Below are 22905 nucleotides of genomic sequence, written 5' to 3' on the forward strand. Positions count from 1 at the left end.
GAGTAATGTCTTCTTTAGAAATGCAGTGTAGTGACAGAATTCTGTAAGTGTCTGTAAGGCATTGCTTTTCTCTATGTTTCCCTCAGAACTAAAGAAATGATAAATAGGCAACTGTTTTTTGCATGCATCTTCAGCAGGGTTTTATCAAATTTATTTATCAAAGTAAATGCTCCATCTTAGAACAAGGGAAACATTTATTTTAAAAATATTTAACTGTCTAATACATTACACTTCAACAATATTTATAGTAAAGGATTCTTACAAGAAAGAATAAACAGCTTTATGGTACAATTAGTATAAGAAATATCCACATGGGGACTGTTTTGCAGTGTAAAAACACACCATACATCTGAAATGGTCATTTGCATATAAAAGCTACCACTGATGCCAGTGAGTTGCACAGTGATTAAAAAAATTCAAATAACAGAATCCAAAATATACAGGTATTGCAAGCTATACACAGCTAACCAAATTAACACGGAACACTGTAGCGGGTTATTCCACTTTGTCTGACATTACGTATGATAAGAATGAGTTGCATTCTGATATGGCTTTTATGAAATTCATACATAAAAGCTTCTCCATCCAATGAGTTTCACAGACTGTAGAACTCCACCAGTAAATGCACTTTGATATTTGGATGTTGAAGCAAGGTGCATCATTTACAAGGGCCATGGCAAATCACTGAAATCTACAGGGCCACCAAGACCTGCATCTGCTTCAAGAAGGCTCATTATTACTGCCATCGCTGCTTCGTCGTTGCTAGGGCTGCTTGATCCTTGATCATTATCAATCATGTCAATGCCTATATGGGAGTTCTCCCCTGTAAGTATAAATACAATGAGTACGGTGTCAGAAGCTGTTCTGTTTTGTTTCACTTGCCACTTGGAGTTCACTTGTTACTTGGAGTACCTGAACTGATTGAACTATTTCAAGTGTGTGATCAGATCTGATAGCCAGATTCAGGGATACACCTGATACGTGGTATTTAGAGTACAAAGGTTAGGTCACCTCTCAGACATGGCCAGGCTGTGACCCTCTCTTTTCTCCCCAGCTGTTGAGAAGTACTCATAAAAAGTAGATTCAGACAGAGAAAAGAGGCTTCCAAATACAATAAGCTAGCAAAGTAGGCTGCCATGCTCCTCTTGTAGCTATCTCTTAAGGCACAGTAGATTATAAGCTTCACTGCTCAGCTATGTACAGCAGATGGTAAAGGCACATCATTGCTAACAACAATCATCCTGCTATAGCTGTCTGTGTTTTTAGATGATGTTGAGGCATGTTTCTGTATGCCTTCACTTACCAAGAATAGAGGAGTTATCAGAATATGGGTAACCAGAGCTATCTTGGATTTGCCCAGATAGTAGTCCAGCTGAAGAAATGTCTGGAGTGCCACCATTCAGGATCTTGAAAGAAAAGAGAAGCCGTAAGACAGCGTGAAATGTTACATTAGGTCTAAACTGTTTTATAGTGGGATTATGGGATTTTTAAATGGGGGAGAGGATGGACTTCTGGAAAAAAAAAAAATCCAGGACCTAAAGGCTAGTCTGACTATGTGTAAACTAGGAACTGTGTTCCCTCTCTTACCTCTATTAAGCAGATAGATGACAGATCTCTTTCTTTCTGCTGGCACTAAGCACTATATAAACATCTAAATGCACTTCTGCATAACTGCTAGAGAAAGTCCTGAGAGTATTTCTGGGTATCATCATTCTAAGTATTCCATCTGCAAGTGAGAGTAATTACAGCTAACTATGGATGCTTTTGAATTTACAAATATAGTGCCTGTAAAGTACTGTCAATTAAGACCCTCCATTTTCAGAGTACAGTCCTCCTAGGTAGAGAGAGGCTGCACAGCTGAGCATTGTTTCTGGACTTCAAGTCTAATGCTTTTTTAGGTACAGAGCACAGCAGCACTGTGGACATCAGAGAAAGCAAGAAACTTTCTTTGGGAATTCTAAACAAGTAGCAAGGGAATAGCTGAACTTGAACTACAGTTTTCAACCACTTAGAAATGCACAAACTGGAAGCTGAGTATTTCTGAATTCTCAGTTCTCTTTTGAGGGTGGCATCATCTAGAACTTATGTTCTTTCTAGTGAACTTCATTTTCTAACTAAAGAGAAATACTGAGATGCTATGCTATTAAGAATTCCCAATTCTCCTCATATAGTCTCCTTTATTAGGTTACAGTAATCCTTACAATATGTAGGTGTTGAGTTACTGATGAGCAGAATGAGCAAGAATGACTTTCTAGAATGATAACTCTGTTCCAGCTTGATGTTTTATTTTAAGAACAAAGAAATCCAGAAATAAAAATATTTACTGTCAATTATGTGCTCTAGTCAATTAATTCTTATGTACAGTCACTGTAATTTCTGGGAAAGAAAATTAAATCTGTCTGAATGACAGTGTCTGAATGCACAGAGTAAGGATTTGGATAAGTGTTCTTGTCTTGGAACATGACAACTGTAAGTAGCAATTTACTAGATGACTTAAATGTAGCTAGTACAAGTGGTTGGGAAGTTAAGTGTTAGTAATGGCATGTGAATGCTACTTAAGCAATCTTAGAAGGAAGCATAGTACATAGTGTTGACTTAAAATGTCAGTGCACAGAGAAGCATCTAATTACCGTATTTTGTGCTACAGCAGTACAGTGTAACCTATGATTCATTTGCACACTGAGTGCTCAGACTATAGCAATTCTTGCATTCACCAGTATGTGGTGCTGAAAGAGTTTCTGGATGATCAAGAGATGTAAGCAGAGCTGTTCTTTGCAGCTGTTTTTTAATATTAAAAAAAGAGCAAAACACAAAGAGCAGGTGGATTTCAAAAGCTGTAATTGCTAAGAATCACTGGTCTCTGCACATTAAAGACAACGGTATAGGGATTTTGGACACCAGAATACTTTGACCTGCTGTCAGACTTCTTCAGCCAAGCAGTTTGAGAATTCAGCACCACATGTTGTTTTGTAAGCATCACCTCAGCGTGTTTGACACTACTATTAGAAGCCTGTCTGTAAAGCTTGTTCTTACCTTCTTGCTGCCAGGGGAGGAGGTATCGGGTGGTGGTGTGCTGGTAATGTTCAGTGGACTTGAACCACAGCTAGATGGTGATGATCCTCTTATCCTATCATGTGGGAAATAGGGAATGAGTTTACCAGAAACTTGAAGACGCAGGTGCTGACCTATCAGGTGGCATACTTCATTTGTACAGTTTCCTCAATTTTCAGTATTATTCAAACTACCTGTAGCAACTTTTAATTTACAGCAAGATAAAGTTTGTGGGTAACTACTCTAGCTTGCCCAGTCTGTAAACTTTGCCTTCTTCCCATGCTACTTCCCTTCCTCTTATTTATTTGTGCAGCCTAAACTGAAATTAAATGATCCTGCTTACTGAGGAAACCTCTTTTCTTCTATATTGTACTTCAGTTTCTACCACCTAAGAGCGTGAGCTGTCTCCATCGCACAAATCTAAACTTGTTAAATGGGCTACTGCTAGAGAAGTGTGCTGGACACATAAAACAGTATTATGTACGTATACTCATTATATATGTATTTAATACCCTTTGAGTCAGCATTTCACATTTCAGTTCTCCCTATCTTGATTGGGTTGTGTTGTTTGTGTGTTTTTTTTTTAAATTATTATAGAATAATGTATTAACTATAAAACCAGCAAGTCCTGAGACTAAATGGAGGTGGGACAGCTACAAAGAAAAGCAGTGCAGAAGGAAGTCTCATCCTTGACAGAGTTCCTCTGGGAAAGCTGAGCAGAAGGGCAGTTTTGGAAAATAGTAACAGCTACTCAAGAAGCACTGGAACTAACCCAAGCTCTTCAAATGAAACATGGGTGTTAAGGTATACTACTGCACTTACTGAAGCTAACTAAGCGTTCTTCAACTACTGAAAGGGAGGATAAGTTTCAGAGTATTGGTTGAACCTGAGTGATAGCTTTTTTTCTTCCTTCCTATTCTTATATACAGGAAAGACACTGTGCTAAGTCTGCTATTCTCTTAGATAGGCAGTGTCTTGTCTAGAATGGAAACAAAACTAGAGGGCAGGGAATGAAATTGCAAATAGTATTGCTGCTAAGATCTGTTGGATGAGGCCACTTTTACAGGAAGGGGAACAACTCCCACAACTAAAATTGTGAAGGGAATTCTATTGAAATTAATAGTGAACCCACTGAACATAATGGCTCAGACAGGATGGAGATGAGATGGCTGTTATGAGAATCAGAATAGTCTGGAAAGGAATTGGTTTCCAGTTAGCTGCTCTTTTTACCTACTGTTTCTGGTTTCTCAGAGCAGACAGTCAGAAGGCTGTAACAGTTGTTCTTTCACTTTTGGCTGTGACTGTCTCAAGTATGCTGAATAGGTATCTGTAGCTGTCTACTCATGAAACGCAATTTCATCATTATGCATTCAGCTTGAAGAAAGACTTCTTTAATTTCATTTTGAAGAACTATACTTATTACTTTATGCTGTTTTCTCTTACCTGTGAATTTCCATGATTTCTTCAGCAATCATCCTTCCTATTTTTCCTGCCCCAGCTCTTGTTCCCCCTGGAATTCCAGGGACAGTAGGATGGCTCCTTTTTGGGCCACCTGAAACAAGGAAGGTAGCTTAAGGTCAGGTAAAAAAAATAAATCATATTTAGGTAGGAATCCCACAGCTGGTCAGAACTGTATGAACTTTATTTAAATTCTACCACTTCTTAAGTACCTTTAAACCTACAGGAAGTCCTGACTTGGACTCAGCTGTGCTGTGTTTCTTAGACATCTCTCTGATTTGCGAGGTATGCCACATTCTGAAGGTGCTTAAGAATCTGCCTGCTTCGAGCATCTGGTAGAGCTTCTTGTCCAGACTCAGTAAAGAATAGCTCGTCACACCTGTGTTGTTCTGCAGCTGAACAGGCTCCTCTCCAGCCTTGTTTATTCTTTACTTTGAGTGAACTACTTGCTAGCATAGACAACATGGACAAGAGCTGCATTAGCAGTCTTTTGCCTCAACACTTTGCTTTACACTACTACTAAGTTCTCTGTGCAAGACTGCAACAAATCTGCATGTAGGTGTGACTGCCACTACTTTCCTAGTGGCAGAGTAGTTACCTTCTCCAGCCTGAAGCACGCTGTCCATGCTATGTGGAGAAGCTGCAAGCTGTGGGAAGGCTGCGTCTCCGCTATCAAGTATGTTGGTGCTGTGAATTTCAAGAATTACAATTAATGATGGAAAGCCCTGCAAAACAGTCACCCTGCAGCATATCAGAATGGAATGCTATAGGGTTTAAGTAGCTTGTGAGTCACTATTACACAAAGAAACATTGGGCTGACAAGAAGGCTAGATAAACAGCAGAAAGAAAACTGTTACAACTCAAAGTATGCAATACAGAACACAAACAGCATCTCTCAAGACTAATTCTTCTGAAGTAGTCAATCCACTGCAAAGGCATTGCAGCTCTGCAGAACCCTCAAAGGAAAAAAAAAAAAAAGATGGAAGGGGGGAGTTCCCACAGGACCCAAGAAACGCATCTTTCTCAAGTTCTTACAAAGATGGACGTGCTGGTTTTCCCAATGAAAGAAAATACCAAAACTCTGACAATAGCGCAAAACAATTAGCTTGAATGTGCATCTGCTAAATTGAAAATACTTACGAAACAACAGTATTTGTTGAGACAATGTATTCTACTTCTTTGGTCCAAGGGTTCATGAAACTGAACCAGCGACTCCTCAAGGTAATAAAAGAACCATCTTTTATTTTAAACTTGTAGCAGTTTGTTGTAATTTTTTCTCTTGTCTGCAAAACTGAAAACACAGCAACTAATTTTGTGGGAAACAGCAGCATGACTGCAGAAGCAGAGTCCTTATCACAGAAAACTATCCAGTTAACTCCTCCCTGCACATATGGAAGAAAGTCTTATTTCTGCAGTTTACCCCTTTACCCAATGGGAGCTTCAAGTATTCACTAAAAATTCATGGCAGTCTAAGAAGCATGTTGCTTGCAAACAATGTCGTCAATTAAAGCATTTACAAAAAGAGACAGGCAGACTTGAACAGGTTTGGGTAGTTTTTTTAATACATAATAATTCCCAGTATTTCTTTAAATTCATTTACCCAATTCATTAATAATCATACCTTGTCTATGACATTCTGCAAGATGTCCTATATCATCTTGATGGAAATATTCATAACATGAAGTACCTAGAAGTTCCTGGGGTAAGTATGCCAGAATGGCTGTTGCCCTTGGGAATGGGAAGGAAAGGGTGGGGAGAAAAGGAGGAAAGAGATAAAAAACAAACAATCAAAAACAAAAGAACTCTTATTCTCAAGTTGAACTATTTGTGACAGCTTACTAAAAGTCATTCTGAAAATGAGTAAGTAATGCTGACAGTTGTTTTCAAGTGAGAGAGGAAAAAGTCATGAAAATTAATCTTTCTAATTCATGGGTAATTAAAAAATAGGTAATACCGATGACTCTCAGGTATTATATTAGACCTGTCACCACCATGGCTGTGAGATTTTCTAAACTGCTCTAGAGGAATACTGTAATTCTGAAAATTTAAACCTGAATAAAGTTGCCTTGTAACAGCTACAAGATATTAGTACCCTTTCCCCCTAAGGTGCCTTTGAAAAACGGACATGTAAGGTTTGAAGAACTGCTTGAGCTCCCTCCTTAACCTGCACAAGAAGGCTATTTCATTAAAGTTGTATCTCCCTTCTCAAAGGGAGGACAAAAACAGAATGGATACAGGCTGTTTACATAGTCATAATGGGCTTAAACTGGAGCCAAAAGAATCCAGATTTAACATTCAGATATAGATTTCATCTAGAAAACAATTAAATAGAGTATACAAGTTTGAATTCAACTGGTCAATATTTTCTGAGTTATTATTTTGGAAAGACTTACAATAGGTACTGAAGAGTAGGTTTCATCTTTTCAAAATAAAACTAGTTCATAAACTACTGTCGCTTGGCATCAAGCATGACACACTTTCTGAGCAGCAGAAAGGCTGTGAATGTTCTGCTAGCTCCCATAATAACCACTAGCTAGCAGTACTGCTGCAGAAGAACACGTATTTAAAAAAAACTTACTGTGAAATTAAAAACAAAAGAGAAAATAGAAACAACCACTACAATCAGACATGCTATTAAAAAAAGATATCACTTACTGTACTTTTTAACACTACCAGCTCAATTTCCTCTCATAGTCCACTAGGAATGCTGAGCATAGACACACCCCAGGAACAAATTCCAGCAGGCAGATTCTGGCAGAATTTGGAGCCTGGGCTTTTTTATGTTGTAAATAATCGTGCCTAAGCTACAGACAACACGAAAGAGTCTCAGCTGAGCAGTCTCAACCCATCTTGGCATGGAAGGGAAACAAAAGAGCCCTTCCCAAGCAACACAACCCTCCATTAACATCCTTCAACCACACCTTTTCCCTTGCAAATGTCAGTTATTCTGAAAGAAGACCCAGGTCACATCTCTTTGCTACGTTAGAAAATTCAAGCAATTCAATTTCTTTTTCAGTAATAAGAATTAGCCTGAATAAATATATAAGTAGATTATAAAATTGATGTTTGAAGAAATATACCAACACTGTCCACATTCTCAAACCTATTCCAAGAATTAAAGCTTATGAAAAGTTTTATTTCTTACGAACACAAAAGATCACATGCAGAGGTATTAACTCAGTAGATTATGCCCAAGTAGATGCTTACAGAAATGAGTATGCTATCAAAGCCTGACATAGACTATGCAATAAAACTTATCCACGTAGTGGTTGCAGAAGATTTCAAACAACCAACTGCTGTAATTACAAACTCCAGTAGCAAAATAGGATAGCATATTCTTCTGAGGATTACATACATACATCCTCCTAAAAAATGGCCAGAAATGATATCTGGATTATTTTGCTACTGCCTAAACTGTAAAATAGAGTTTAGGAGATTTTATAATTTAATCAGTAGTACCTAATAATTACATGGTAGTCACTTTGCGCTATGTCTCAAAAGCCGAATAACTTAGAGTTGGGATTTAATATAAAGTTGAAAAGATCAGATATTTCTTTTTTCAATAATATTTACAGTTCTTTAAGTATATCACACTAGCAGTAAATCGGTGTTGGACAGTAACTTACTGTGGAAGTTATTAGAAGTATTCTTACCTCTGGTCTACAAAAACAAATTTTCCATCTATTGCATGTCGAGAAACATACTCCGTAGATTTCACCCTGATCTCACCATTGACTGGCTGTGGTACTACATGAGGATGCAGGCGACCAATTGCAACAAGACAGCTTAAATTACAACCCTCGTTATCTGGCTCATTATCTTCATCTAGTCCCATTTTTGTTGGTGGCCAGCTTTTTAAATATCCTGTACTGTGGATAGTGCAGAAGCTTTTGCGGTCTGCTATAAAAACAAGAATAAAAATGCAGTTAGACTACCGATAAAGCTTTTGGAGAACTTCACCTCTCAGTTCTGAGAATATTCACCTCCTTATCCTTCTAACCAGGGGATTTCTCAGTACTCCTGCTTCAACGCAACTTATCTGAGGTAAGTCAATATACAGTTTACCTCAACAAAATCATTGTTAATAGTGAACCACCACATAGTTCAAAGATCTCTTCTGATCACTCTCAAGTAGAAATCGCATTACATCTTAGTATTTCACCAAAGAATGCTAGTAACCTAAAGGACTGTTAGAGGAAGTTAGTTTTATATTTATTAATAAATAAATAAGACATATTTTTCAACTTAGCACGAGGCTTCTACAAATAATGAAACCAATTTGACTGTCAGAAAATACACAGTCTGGGCATACAGAAGATAAGCTGTCCATAGGGGTAAGGACTAAGGTTCACAGTGACAAGTAGTACAGTCACTCTCTGAAAGGAGAACTCAAATTACTCAGCACTGAGCAGGCCTTATGACAGCAAGGAAGAACACTTTGACAGAAAAGCAGAGAAAAAAACCTTGTGCCTAACTGCACAAAGCACTTTTCTCAGGTAGAGCACCAAGGTATGATAGAAGGTTGAAGCTACGTCTGAAATTAGTGGGCAGTACTTGGAGCAGCTGTCAAAACCAGAGACAAAACACTGAAGTTACTGTCTCTAGTTGACACTTTCTACTTTAACTAATATAAACTATCCAAAGTGCTCAAAAGAAGAAACTTTCAACCTTGGACTAAACATATATTCCAATACATTTGCAATAATACCTTGCAGAGGAAAAAAAAAAAAAATACATTAAGTAAAACCATAGATAACATTGTGACCAAATACTTCAGCTGCAGAAATACTACATTTGAAGGGAAGTGTGGAATGGAAACTGTATGAAAAGGAAAAAGTAACAGATCAAAACATAGTTCATGTAACAATATGTTAAGAATAAATATTGTTACTATTCAATAAATATCAAGAACTTAACCACTGCAAGTGAGCAGTTATATAAAAAAAAAGCCTGACAGCCATTACATTTGATATTAAAACACATAATCATTACCTTTCTTTTTTGAACAGGTTGAAGGAAAATCCTTGTCTTCTAATTTCACTGAAGGTCTGTTGCACTTCATCCTACAAAAGAAGGACCGCCTTGCTCCAGAACATAGTCGTGATGGCCCAGGTGTTATATCAGTTTTAACTGGGAGTCCAGCTGTAGCAAACAGAGGAAGTGAGGAAGCTGCCTTTGTTGGGTTAAAAGGTAACCATACAATTACATCATATAACCAAACTGTATGAGGTTTTAACTTCACAGCTGTTCTGTCTCCTTCAGAAGCAGAGGCACTCTTGTGGAGATTTTTATTTAAGTGACCATCTGCAGGATATTCAGCTCACCATATGAATATTAGAATGATTTCTGATTACATTTTCTACTGTGAGCTTGAGAACACAGCCTTAGAATAGAAGATTAAAAAGACTGCTCATGTCCAATCAAGTTTTGCAATTAACATGATTTCTTTGAACACTAATCAGCTGATTAAAAATAGAGACTATTTACCCATAGAGCAGTATTTCTTACATATAGTCATTCAATATACCCATTACCCTTCCTATCAGAAGACTTTTTAAATCACAAAATGCATTGAGAGAGCACATATATTTATGCAAAGAGTACCATCCCAGAACTCTCTCAACTACAGTGTCTTCAAATATCAGATTTCTGACAATGAAGCCAGGCAGCATGGGGCCCTGGACAGCCTGATCTAGTGGGAGGTATCCCTGCCCATGGCAGAGGAGTTGGAACTGGATGAGCTTTACGGTCCCTTCCAACACGAGCCATTGTCTGATTCTACGGTGGAAGGGGAAAAGGGTAGTAGTGACATACACAGGGACTACAAATCCCCAAGACCTCCCGTTATGTGTACGAAGAATCTCTGTCCTTACAGAGTTAAGTTAATACGAATATGCCCTACCAGTGAGTCCTGACCTTTATCATATACTTGTAAGAGAATCTTAGATTATTTTCTGTGGAAAACCACTGGAGAAAAAATTCTTTGAAAATGCATGTCAAATCTGGAAACCAACAACAGAGTGATGATACAAACAGCACATTAAGAGCATGAGATATCAGCAAAGCAGAAGGAGCTTTAAGGGACAGTTCTCCAAAAACTGATGGATTTAAATCACACAGTAACTTTTCTACAGCTTGCTGTCCACTTCAACCACTTCTGCATGGAGATATGTATAAATGAACAGCGATAAACATATACAAAACCTTCCAGGATCCTCCCAGTTTTTAATGCAAGGAGAAAAATGATGATGCCGATGTTTTAGTGTTAAGAGTGCCTCTGTGGAAACTAAAATTGAGAGAGGTCACATCAAGGAGATCAGACTGTCCTGCACCACACACAGTCTAAACTGCTGTTCACTGGTGAAAGTACAAGTTGTACGGGAGTCACTTATGCTAAGATAAAAATACAAATAAATATCAGTACTCTTAAGAATATTTGTTCTTGAAAACTTACCAGTTGGTCTGTTGTAGCAGATAGGAAAAGTGTAAACTGTGGTCTGTATTTTTGCCCTGACTTCGTCAGAGGCATATAGAGAAAAGGATAGGACTGGATACACATGTTTGATGACCAGGCAAAGCCAAGAGACAGAGAAACTTCAGCTGAGCCAGCCTGAGCCTCTGGGCTCATTCCCCTGGAATGACCTATAGCTCCACCTTCTGAAGTTGAGCTGGTGGGTTTTTTTGAGATGAAGTCCTACAGATTTCTGCTTCTAACAAGCATGAGACTTAACAACTTGGAAATTTGCAGTTATTAGATATCACTTTCTACTTAAGCAATGCAGACTCCTTTTACAAGAGTTAATTAAATACCCACACACTTCTAAACAACAAAGATACAGAACTACTTTTAAACACCAGAATGGAGTAGAAGTAAGAGATTGTAGGAGGAAATGATTCCAAGGACCGAGTAAAAAACCTTGTAAGAGAAAGGTTAGGTCATTGCTGGAATTGGGGGAAAAAAAAAAAAAAGTCCTTTTCCACAACTGATAGCTATGGATAACCAAAATAATACTCAGTGTATTCTGACCACAGAGAATGAAAGATTAGAACAACACTTGATATGTTTTAGTGCGGAAAAAAAGCAAAACTTTCCATGCCTGGAGAAGAGACAGTACCTCACAAGTGAAGCCAGCTAATCGAATGCATCTACTGCAGGAATCTAATTTATACTTTCTCTTCTCTCTCTTCCATGGCACAACATGCTATCCAAACAGCACCCCTCACAAACACTTTGCATGTTCACCAAACATATGGCAATACTGTTCAAAAGAAAGAACACTCACTTTTTGCATCTATAAGCCTTTCTCGTGGTGCAGTGTCAGAAGAAGATAGCTGCTCCTTCACTTTGGCAATGTCTTTAGGATGAAGGTAGTCAAATAAACTTTGACCGATTAAATCATTCTGCAGGGATTAAATACTCAGTCAAAATTAAAATAATTGTACTGTATATTTTCCCAATTTTAGCATCAGTTATAAAGAATTGGTCTAACCATCAACATCTCAGATTCAGGATTAAGTGGATAGTATTAGTATTTCACCGCAGTTATGGCTACATTTCATATTAAGTACTTTCATTATTTTCAGTAAGAGTTTTAAAAAAACAGCATGCTCAATCCACCAACAACAGATATTTCGGTTTCTTTTCAGCTTCATTTTGTATGCTACACATTTCAAGTCATAATTGCAAATGTTCTTTTTTAATATTTACACAATTAGTTGCTATTTAGTAACTACCTAACTAAAGGATGCCTGATGAAAACTTTTGAAGCTGATACAGTTTTTCAAGTTGGAAAGGAGAGCAGGCAACAGACAGAATGAAAACTTATTTATACAATGTATGTTCTAAGTTATGCCTCACGTTAAGCATATATCAAAATGCTGGCTTTGATACAATTGCTTCCCAGTTTCCATCAGCAAGAATGCTAGCAAAAACAGAACAGAAATTTAACCAAGTTGAAAAGTTCACGTAATACTATTGGAAAAACCTCAGGCCAATTTTTCAATATATGCATACAAGCCAAATTAGTGAACACTTCTGCAAGCTTGATGGTGAAAACCCAAACAGAGTGTGTCACAATCAGTAAAGTAAAGTTAGTACCTTTTTACCTCTTTCATTTGAATGGAAGCCAGAAGCAATCTTGTCTAATAGCATGACAGAGAAAAGTTTTCTTTGCAAAAAATCTCAGCTTTCAGGACAGACTATTCACACAAGAAAACCCTCCCGTAGAAATGCATAATAATAAAATCTTTTTCAAATCTTTTGAGGCCCAACACTACTTAAAAAGGAAAAGAATACCTGACTGTAGTTGAGGATCTTGAAGACAGATTCTGAAACAAACAGTATCTTCCCTCTGTCACAGCCCACAACAAAAAGAAATCCATCTGCTGCCTAATTTGGGGACGGGGGGGGGTAGAGGGGAAGTAAATTACTAAGTTATACATCTTCACTGCATCATTAAACCTTTAAAACCACTTTGTATATAGCAGGATTTCCACACTAGGAGAACTCTCTTAACATTTAGAAATAACTGAGTCAACAGATAAGATATGAAATTACATTTTTGGGGCTTTATTTTTCATCTGCTAACATTTCTGGTATCACTCTGGGAATTGTGCCCAGAACCAGCAATCACTTTTATTAGAAGAATGCATCTATATTTTGTCCAGTAATATTACAATTATGTTTAATAATGTCTATTTTTTTAAACAGTATTTTAAATGCATCTATTCCAGAGTTCGTATTTTGGAAACCAAAATAATCTGGGTATTTATTTGTGTGTCCACAGGCAAGTTGTTCCCATTCTGAAAGTCCTGTTTTCCAGCTACATACAAGCATGCAGGATTAGGCCCTACCTTTATAGCTCTAAAGTCACAATGCTGCAGAAATTAAATTCCAAACATGCTGCATCTGAACATTGCAGTGCTTGACAACTTACACTAGCAATATGTTCTCTCTGTGCTATAAATGCATACAGCAAGGATACAAATATATCATGCCACATGACATCACTGACCTCAAAACAAGGCTTTCCTATAACATTATATGCTAAAAATCTTGTCCAGGTCATACATGGCAGAAAGTCTGTCAGAATTCTTTTTTGATGTAATTTTAGTCTATTTCATGAAATAAATGAAAATTCATATAGTTACTATCTATGCAACATTTTCTTCAGACCTCCCCTTGAAATCCTTTTGCTTAATTTCAGAGCTGTTACTCATCTTTAAAACCTAACGACTATGTGAAAAGGTCTTACAGATTTCTATGTTATCCTCTATTATCACAACATTCTTAAACTCAGACAACGGGCAGAAAAATACTGGTGTTTTGCCATGAAAGAATTCCATTCACAGCCATAATATCTCATAATTAAAAGCTGAAACATACCCTGAGTATTAGATGTTTTAATTCGTCATCTGACAGAAAAGCAGGCTTATAGTTGGCTTCTGTATATGGGTTTGTAGCACCTAAAGAAAAACAAAATCCCCAGATCAGAATTTGTGATTTAAACAATACACACCTCAATAAACAATGTTCCTTTGATTCCTTTATTACGCCATTATTCATTTCACCTGTTCTTTAAAATGAAAGTTGATTTTTTGTTTCGTTTTATTAATATGATGAACTCTGTTGGTATTTTTAGCTGCAAGCAAAAATACTACATTACATAGTAACACAAATTAAATGACTTCTGAGATGTAAGCATTTTTTCACATATTTTTGACCCAAATGTTCTGCTTGATTTATGCTCTAATCTCCAATAAGAAATGGAAAGTAAGAAAGTAAAGAATAAAAACATGATGAGGTGACATAAAAAGATTGTCAGAGAGGAGCTTACAAATCAGTCCTCATTCCATACGATTGACAAAAAACAGATGTTACACTGGCCTATACTTACCAATGCAAAAAGAAAAAAAAAAACAGAGCAAATGAGCCATCTATTTATTTAAGAGTAATTACTTTCATCCTGATCCCTTCATAAAGACAAGAGATTCAAATTAGCAACCACTGATCTGCTATGAAATACTAACTTAATCAAATGACAGCGGCAGGAAAAGCAAACACCTTACAAAAATGCTAGGATAAATATGACTGGAAGATGCCAGGTCTCCTAGAAACTACAACAGTGACTCTGTAACTTAGCAGCATCCTTTCTCAGGGGCATGCTTCTTGAAGACTTAAAGCTTTCATCATCATCACAGATTGTATCCAGCAACTGATTCACTCTTATATGGAGCTTTAGGACACACAGAACTTTGTTACAGTCCCAGTTCGTTGAAACCCACATATTTCCCTACTTCAAGTACATGTAAAAGCAACTGACTAAAAAGATTAAATTGAAATCTCAAAGTACTCCTCGTTCTTCCACAAATAGCTGAAGGTATGAGCACAAAACATCACAAATCCTGCAGCAATATTATTCACACCTAAAATCTAACCTCTCTATCCAAACAAGTCTTGCGCGTGGCCTACCTAGGAACAGTGATCAGTGCCATGCAAGATTCAGTAGTGGATTACAATCAAAGCCCTCGTTCCTTCTTCCCACAAGCTCAGCTGCCTTGCTTTTGCTGTATTCAGTGACGCTAATCCATCAGGTCAGCTAATAGAAAACTATTCCTTCCTTATCACAAATTTCCCTGCTAGATCAGGATATCAGACCATGAAGCAAGTCATCCTACAGTTGCTCAGCTGCAAGAGAGAGGGGAAAGAGAGGCCGCATCCTTTATGTGGTAGCTTGATATTAAAACAAACTAACCACACCTTGAGCTGGAACGTACAGTTGGCAGCATGTGCCTTTGCATGACTTGTACCACAAACTCTGGTAGCCCATACAAACTGCTTTCTTTGTTCTAGGACATGGTACGTTTTGCATTCTCACAGATTCTGTAGGAAGAAGAGTGCTGATATATAACTGTAAGTTTGAAGATATTTCTAAGGAAAGAGACAGAAAATAAAAATAAATTCTGTTTTCTTTTCGTAATGACATCTACAGAAGTAAATAAGAGAAAAGGCAAAAATCTTTGTGGCTGTATCTGATGAAGGGCCTAAGTATATGACAGTGCTGTTGCAAGCATTCAAAGATGAGACAGTTAGGTAAAGAGTTCCAAAGAGAATTTCATCTTGAACCAGCACAGTGTAGAGATGATGCAAATACAGAACGTTCTGCAAATGCAGAATGAGTAGCTCCAGGGTAGGGACAGCTTGCTTACATCAGTTCTTTCACACAGGAAAAATCTGAACTGCTACAGCAGAAGACTGAGAAGATGCATCTTTCAAATGCCACCTCTTCAAAAAACATGAAACCCTCAAAGCTCCAAAATTTAAAACCTGCTTTGCTGGAAGGTTACACATCTCCCCTTCCATACTTGAAAACATGGCTAATTTTAAGCTGCTCAGGTGAATTTGCCGACTACAGGTTCTTTCATTCCCTTAAATAAAAGCCCTTGAAATTCCCCAAGTAAAACCACACCAGACAAGACTAGGGTTACTCATTTTTGTCAAAAGAGAAAGAAATGAAGAGTAAAAATACAGACAGCTTTGGGGGAACCCCATTTATTACCCTCCAGGCTCTGTTCTCTCTGCTCCCCATCGATCAACTTACCACGTAATGTTTTCATATGCTGGACTGCCATTCTCAATACAGTGAGTTTATCCAGCTTTCGAGACATAGCATTGCATGTTGGTACCAAAGATGCCAGTTCATCTATAAAACTGTTCATTTTATCTCTACGCCTTTTTTCAATCTGACTGTGAGCCTCCCTAAACAAGCAAGGTGGGAAGGAAAAACAGAAGAACATGAGCAAATAAATTGTATTAACAAAGAAAAATCCCCAAATTGTATACAATAAAACAAAAAAAATAACATCCTCCTCACAATTCATTCATCCTCTCAGCCCCATAAAATGTACATACAGACTTTTTCAGAGGATAATACGCTCATTACTTAAGTGATAACAGTTACAAGCTACAGGAAGGGCTGCAGCGCTTGGCTCTGATTTACCAGAGAACACACATAGCATTCCCCATACAGTAAACTGAATAACGCATTCAACTACATATTTGTATTTGTATTACTATGCTACATCAACAAAGCAGTATTTAAAACTATCTTTTGATGAGGCTGTATGTCTTCTAGTCATCCTACAGCTTTCCTTTTGAAATATCCAAGATAATTTTGAACTAAACTCTCCCTAACCAGGAAAACTGATGACAAACACTGAATCATTTAATTTTTGTTCTGTATTTTCACATCTTCGGAGTCACTATTAACGCTCTGTAACCCAATACTGAGTTTGAAAGAATGCAATATTTAAGAAACATGTGCAGGCTACAATTTCCATGCTAACACTGACAGAAGTGACTAAAACAAAATTACGTTTCATCACTTCCACAAAGCTACATGTGGTTTATATATGAAAAAAGTTACCAATGCAGAGATAACAAAAACAAGGAGAAGGTCCATGCTAGAAAAAGCAATTCTCAGAGTAAAAGAAATACACGCAGGTATTTCATATATGGCAAAAGGCAAATTCTTTTCATGCTTGCTGAGAGCGTTACCTTGCATTTTTTATTCTCCCTTGTTGGTCAGCATACTCCAGTCTGTTAAGAAATTATATCACAAAGTTACAGTATTGAAAACAATTTTTAATATATCTTATGTACCTAATGATCTTCATTAGAATAATTCTTAAGATTTGAATATTTATTTAGCCTTTCCTCAGAAAATAACATTATTAACAACATGGCCGTAGGGCTCAAAGCATTGAATATTTTCTTTAACTGTTTTTCTTCGTGTAATGATCTTATACCTCTGTCCCAAAAAAGAAATAGTTTGAGACACCTGACCATGATACTGGAAACAGATCCTACATCAGTACTGTGAAGTGAACAGTTTAGTGACCATGTCTATAGTACCTTCCATGTTGGTCATCTTTATCTGTATCCATACCTTCCCTGCAAAACAGAATAAAGCAACATATCACAAACTAAGCAGGATCAGCAAGGCTGTTAGCAAACTAGCATAAAATTAGAATAAAGTGTTGCAATCACCCTTACATCCTGAAAAAAAGAAGAATTTAAAAGCAATAACCTGGAAAAACTACAGCATTTTCTGTAGTATTACATTTTCTTGCATTTCTTTTGAAGCAAACAAAATGGCACAGTTTGATGTGTTTGACAGTAAAACATACTGCAGTTCAAAGACATCATCTGCTATAAAAATGTTTTTCAGTTAACTAGAGGGATAAAAACAAAAAGGACTTATCAAAGCAGATCTTTTTCATGCCCTCACCAGAATGAGGGCTACTAACTTGGATTTACTATAGTTAGACATTTCAACACAGGCAATTATCACAAGGCCCAGTACAGAATGCACAATTTGCCCTGAATTCACTCATGTCTGTGTGTCCTAAACCTCGCTGTGCCTTACTGTCGTTGATTTTGGAATAGGAGACGGCAATAACCTAGACCCATATAAAGCACTGCAACACTGGAAATAGCCAAATGTACAGGGTTGATGAGAGCATGTATAAAGTTAAGCAGGTACCTTTTAAAGTAGTACAACTTTTGTTTCAACGTCTGAAAAAAAATGCCAAACACTACAGGGCTGTTAGACAAACAAATGAGGAAGAGGATGTTATGATATAGATAAATCTGTACAAATGCACTTACACGGGCAATCCTAATCCTGCCTTATTCTGTGTTTTTTTTTTTAATCAGAAAAGTATGGAAAAACATCAAGCATCTTTTTTCAAGTGAAACCAATTATAAAAATATTTATACTTACTCAAAAGGAAAGCCATCAAGTCTGAAAAGAAAGAGAAATAAAGTACACCATCTACATGAAATAATAATGTCTTTCATTTTCTGTTGAAATTCTCAAGCTAATTTATATCCTATTCAAAACGAAAAAGAACAAAGACATGAGCAGTGAGTGTATTTTAAGGCGCCAAGTTTGTTCAAATTCATCTGTTTTCTGAAGGCATCAAGTCCATTACACTGCATTTGAAAAATCAGTACAACAACTGACCTAAATTTATTATATAAATTATGATGCACATCACTGAGATATTGTTTCGTCAGCAGAAACAAAATATCTGTGCTGTGTGCCTGCTGTCCTTGTGGTTAGATAACTGGAGTTTCAGAGGACTCCAAAGCCAGGAATAAAAAAGTACTAACATGTACCTCAACTATCTCAGTTTTTTATTCTGCCCAGCAGAACATTTTGTTTTAGTCAGTACTTACGTCCTAATTCCAAACTTTATACAGATTTTACTGTATCAAAAGAAAATAAAACAAATTTGTATATGCAATTAACTGCTGGCATCACTTCAAGTCTGTAAAATGATCTCAAATACCACTGAGCTTTAATATACTGAGAAGCTGGTTTCATTAAAGTCTTATGAAAGAACTTCTCACGTTAGCCACTGATATATTACTTATTCCCACTCAATACTGGACATTAGCACTCTTAAAAATTTTTCTATATGTTATTCATTGCAGCTCTTAATTAATCACATTTGTTAACAGGTTTTAAAGAAGTTTGAATAACGCTAAAGGCTTTCTTCATCTCTCCATTTGTATATTTGAGTTACTCACTTAGATAATAGTTCAAAGCACTTCTGATGCTCACAAAGAAACAGCACACAAGACCAGCATAGAACTTAGAAATGAGGCATCAATTCTCCACTCGTAGTGCCACTTTTAGCTACAAGATGCTTCTTGTGGCAAAACAAAATATGGAAGAGGCTTTTATAGTGGCTACAGGGTAATTTACAAATGCTTTAGGATACTTTCATTTCTTATCAATATTATTCCAACTGAAAACACTACTGCCAACAAAAGAAAGTACGTGTTTATAGACCTGTGCATGAAGTCCTGGATTCCAGCATTTGACTAAAACACACTATAATAGAGAACAGATAACTTTAGCTGGAATTATATCAGTATGCTGAAGAGGAATTTCACTGGGAAAGGAGCAGCAGAAAGATTTGAAAGGAACCTGGCATGGAAAGTTGAAATTGTTGTTGACCAATAAGCTTGCTTGTATTTGACAAGTTAATGCACACTAAAACAGTCAGGTTGTTCTTCACATCCTGAATTCATTGGTAAATGAAGAGTAAAACTGGACACACACCATTTATATAAAAACAAATAAATAAATATATAGGCAGCAGAAGTTGAACAGCAGCAATTCTTGAACACTTATACATATATACACATAGAAAGAGGGATCAAGGAATTCTACCTTAAGTTATACTTAAAAACAGGAATATTCACTAATCACCATTTTCTTTGCAACAAAACATGAACTCTGGTACAATGACAGCTGTTATAAACTGACTCAAGGAAACAGCATTTCACATATTTAATAAAATGCACACACAACCTAGAGGGCAGAATTAGAACTTACAAGAGCAAGCTGTCTTTTGGAAAAGAGGACTTGAGCAATGCTTCCTACTCAGAAGTATAAAGATGGAGAAATCCTTTCTAGAGAAGAGGAAGTTGGTAAGGTTGAGGCTTTTCATTGAGTTTTGTAGGAGTCAATTCAATTAGAGGGAATCATGTACTTTTCAAGAAGGCTAAACTTATATTACAGAAGCTATGTATGCAGTACACTCGTGGTCTGTACACAGTAATTAGTATTGCAGCTAACTTCTCCTAAAAATAATCTCTAGGCACAGGGAACATAATTCTTAATTGGCATCCTCAGCACAGATTAACGTAGATGGAACTGCCAACTGTGAGAAGGTCCACAATGATAAAATCTGTGCCAAGTTACATAGAAATGGATTATGTAGCTGTGTTAATAATGGATGGGGCCTATCCAAGGGTTACCCTGCAGCTAAACTTTGTAGTTACAATTGATACGAAGTTTCCATAGTAACTTATAGTAAGCATGTTGGTCTTGGTGTACTTAGAGCAGAAGACATTACACAGTTGGAAAAATGGCACACATTACTGCAACTTTCACCATTTTAAAGCACAGTTGGTGTGATTTCTTTCTGTTTCAAATACCTGCCCTAAGACAAAAGGATGGTGCCTCTAAGTGTTGTTAGTAGCAAGCATCCCTTTAAGAGAAGCAGCTTTCTTGAAATGAAAACATACTACCACTGATCCACAAGAAACCAAATTTTTATTCTACCAGGAATAATAGTTTGCAACCAGAGAGCAATACAAGATTAAGTCACTTGATAAAACAAAAGGCGGTCCTACTGCAGCAAACCAGAGACTACTTAGACTCATATTCAACTGGGAGATCAAAACAGCTCCCCATCAGGCAAGGTTTGGCAGCACACTGACAGGAAATGACTGAAAATGCAAAAAATAGATGAAAAGAAGGAACTATTCCTAGTTTTGCTTTTACTTTCTAATTAATTATTAGCTTCCCTTCTGCTGGCCAGACATTCTGCTTCCTATGTACATGATCAACATAATCAACCTTCACATCATATATTTCATCAATATTAATTTCTTTTTTTTTTTCCTCATTATGCAAAGGTTTCTTTCCTGAGCCTTACCTCATTCGATAGCCCTCAATTCCAGCTGCACTGATATGAAGGCCTTATTACTAAATAATGAACTTTCCTTTTAGTGCACAGTAGCTTTTTTCTTTGTTACGGCCCTTAAACAACAGGTTGTCAAGAAAAAGGTAAGGTTATTTCATTTCTCTAACTATATTGTTCCATTGCAACTGCTTTTCAGCATTATCAAATTGAGAGAAATCCAACTTACTGATAATCAGTAGAGCTTCCCTTCCTTTTCCGATTACAATCCACTCCTGAAGTGCTAAGGGAACTGGAAATCAAGTCAGCAGGGTCTGGTGACATAAAGTCACTAATTGTAGAGGAAATGTCCATCCTTTGGTCTGCCATTGGATTGTCTAATGTTGAAAAAAAAAAAAAAAGTCACTATTAATAAACATGTATTTGCATATTTTAAATACACATATGTATACACACACAGAACAAATCTTCAAATCTTCAATTTAATACACTTAAAATTGCAAAAATTACAATTCCATTATTTGCTTTTGCCTTAAACAGACATAGGCTATCTCTCTTTCTTTCAGCTACTGGTGTATTAAATATCCCACATGAGCTACAGAATCACAGAATCATAATGGGTTGGAAGGGATCCCTGGAGATCATTTAGCCCAACCTCCCTGCTAAAGCAGGTTCCCCAAAGTAGGTTACACAGAAAAGCATTCAGGCAGGTTTTTAATATCTCCAGAGAAGAAGACAACTCTACAAGCTCTCTGGGCAGCATGTGCCAGTGCTCTGTCACTTCCAAATTTAAAGAAGTTCCCTCTCATGCTCATGGAACCTCCTGCGCTCCAGGCTGAACAGTCCCAGATGTCTCAGCCTTTCCTCAAAAGGAATATGTTCCAGGCCCCTAAGCATCCCTGCAGCCCTCCACTGGATTCCATCCAGAATTTCCATGTCTTTCTTGAACTGGAGAGCACAGAAATGGACACAGCACAGCACTCTGGATGTGGCCTCACCATAGCAGAGCAGAGGGGGAGGAGAATCACTCTGGGCCTGGAATCTTATGGTTCCATTTCTTTCTTCCTCCAGTGAAAAGAAACATGCATCAATACGAAGGGCAAGATTAAAGACTTCTCCTTTGTATTTTCAGGTGTGAGCACTGAGTACATTCTATGTATCCATATTTGCTCATCAAGATGTGACATGCAGAGCAGCTTCTCTCCACCCTGCTTCTCCACCCATTGTCAACATGACTTAACTAAACATTTACTCTTATGTTTACTGCCCAATGAACTGCTGCTACCTAACATAAGTAAAGAGTAAGTTATTTCTTTCGCTTAGTGGGAAAACCAATTTTCACACATCTCTCCTTCATTTGAAGACCATATTCTGAAAGTCCATAAGGTTTGAGAGTTCCACTTTCCCTGAATTTTACGGAACAGAATTCCAAAGATTTTGATACATACTAAATGAATTAAATAAATACCTCCACCAAAGCATATCCCCCTCAAAAACCCTAATAACCCAGGGAAGGTCTAAGACAAGTAGTTAAAAATACAAAAGAATGTAATGTGCATTTTTCATCTAGAAAGTATACAATATAAACTCTAGACTGCAAACATTACATAGCTGACAGATACACTGTGAAAAGCTTATCCATTACTGAATGCCATCAGTTGTGAAGCAAAAAGATTTTACCTGAAAGCTTTTTCTTGGAAGCCTAAATCCACCTGGAGGAACAAGAGGATGCTCAGCCTGAAGCAGTTGAACACCTTAAAACTTTTTCATGCCTCATAGTCTGTTAGTCAAGTACCTTCAAAAACCTGAATGGAAAGAAAAGCAGCAACCATAAGAAATGTAAAAACACCTTCAAGGCCAGTTTGTTTACAACATCTGGTTTGGTACTTTTTT

At 37.1% G+C, this 22905-nt stretch overlaps 1 protein-coding gene across 2 annotated transcripts; it reads right to left on the reverse strand.

The window, feature by feature from the left end:
• Positions 1-134: 134 nt before the first annotated feature.
• Positions 135-22837, reverse strand: ARNTL (aryl hydrocarbon receptor nuclear translocator like). 2 transcript variants are annotated; one of them, XM_003206205.4, is made up of 18 exons: positions 22693-22837; positions 21242-21389; positions 18294-18314; positions 17423-17461; positions 17066-17107; positions 16110-16267; positions 13895-13974; positions 12806-12898; positions 11793-11910; positions 9502-9651; positions 8163-8409; positions 6131-6237; positions 5650-5800; positions 5108-5196; positions 4495-4603; positions 3034-3127; positions 1304-1406; positions 135-823 (listed from the first exon to the last, which is right to left on the reverse strand). In XM_003206205.4, exons 2-18 carry the CDS (start codon positions 21379-21381, stop codon positions 663-665), a joined length of 1902 nt encoding a protein of 633 aa, XP_003206253.1. In that variant the 5' UTR covers positions 21382-21389; positions 22693-22837; the 3' UTR covers positions 135-662. The 2 variants fall into 2 exon arrangements, with proteins under 2 accessions (XP_003206253.1, XP_010709267.1); XM_010710965.3 differs by lacking the exon at positions 18294-18314.
• Between the last annotated feature and the right edge of the window lie 68 nt (positions 22838-22905).

Source organism: Meleagris gallopavo, chromosome 5, assembly GCF_000146605.3.
Source record: "Meleagris gallopavo isolate NT-WF06-2002-E0010 breed Aviagen turkey brand Nicholas breeding stock chromosome 5, Turkey_5.1, whole genome shotgun sequence".
NCBI classification, from domain to species: domain Eukaryota; kingdom Metazoa; phylum Chordata; class Aves; order Galliformes; family Phasianidae; genus Meleagris; species Meleagris gallopavo.

Excerpts from the sequence above, each read along its gene's own strand:
- ARNTL (XM_003206205.4), bottom strand. The coding sequence starts at position 21,381 with ATGGCAGACCAAAGGATGGACATTTCCTCTACAATTAGTGACTTTATG. Across the intron at positions 17,462-18,293 it reads CTTGATGGCTTTCCTTTTGA|GGAAGGTATGGATACAGATA; the intron begins GTAAGTATAAAT and ends TCTGTTTTGCAG. Across the intron at positions 17,108-17,422 it reads AAAGATGACCAACATGGAAG|ACTGGAGTATGCTGACCAAC; the intron begins GTACTATAGACA and ends ATTTCTTAACAG.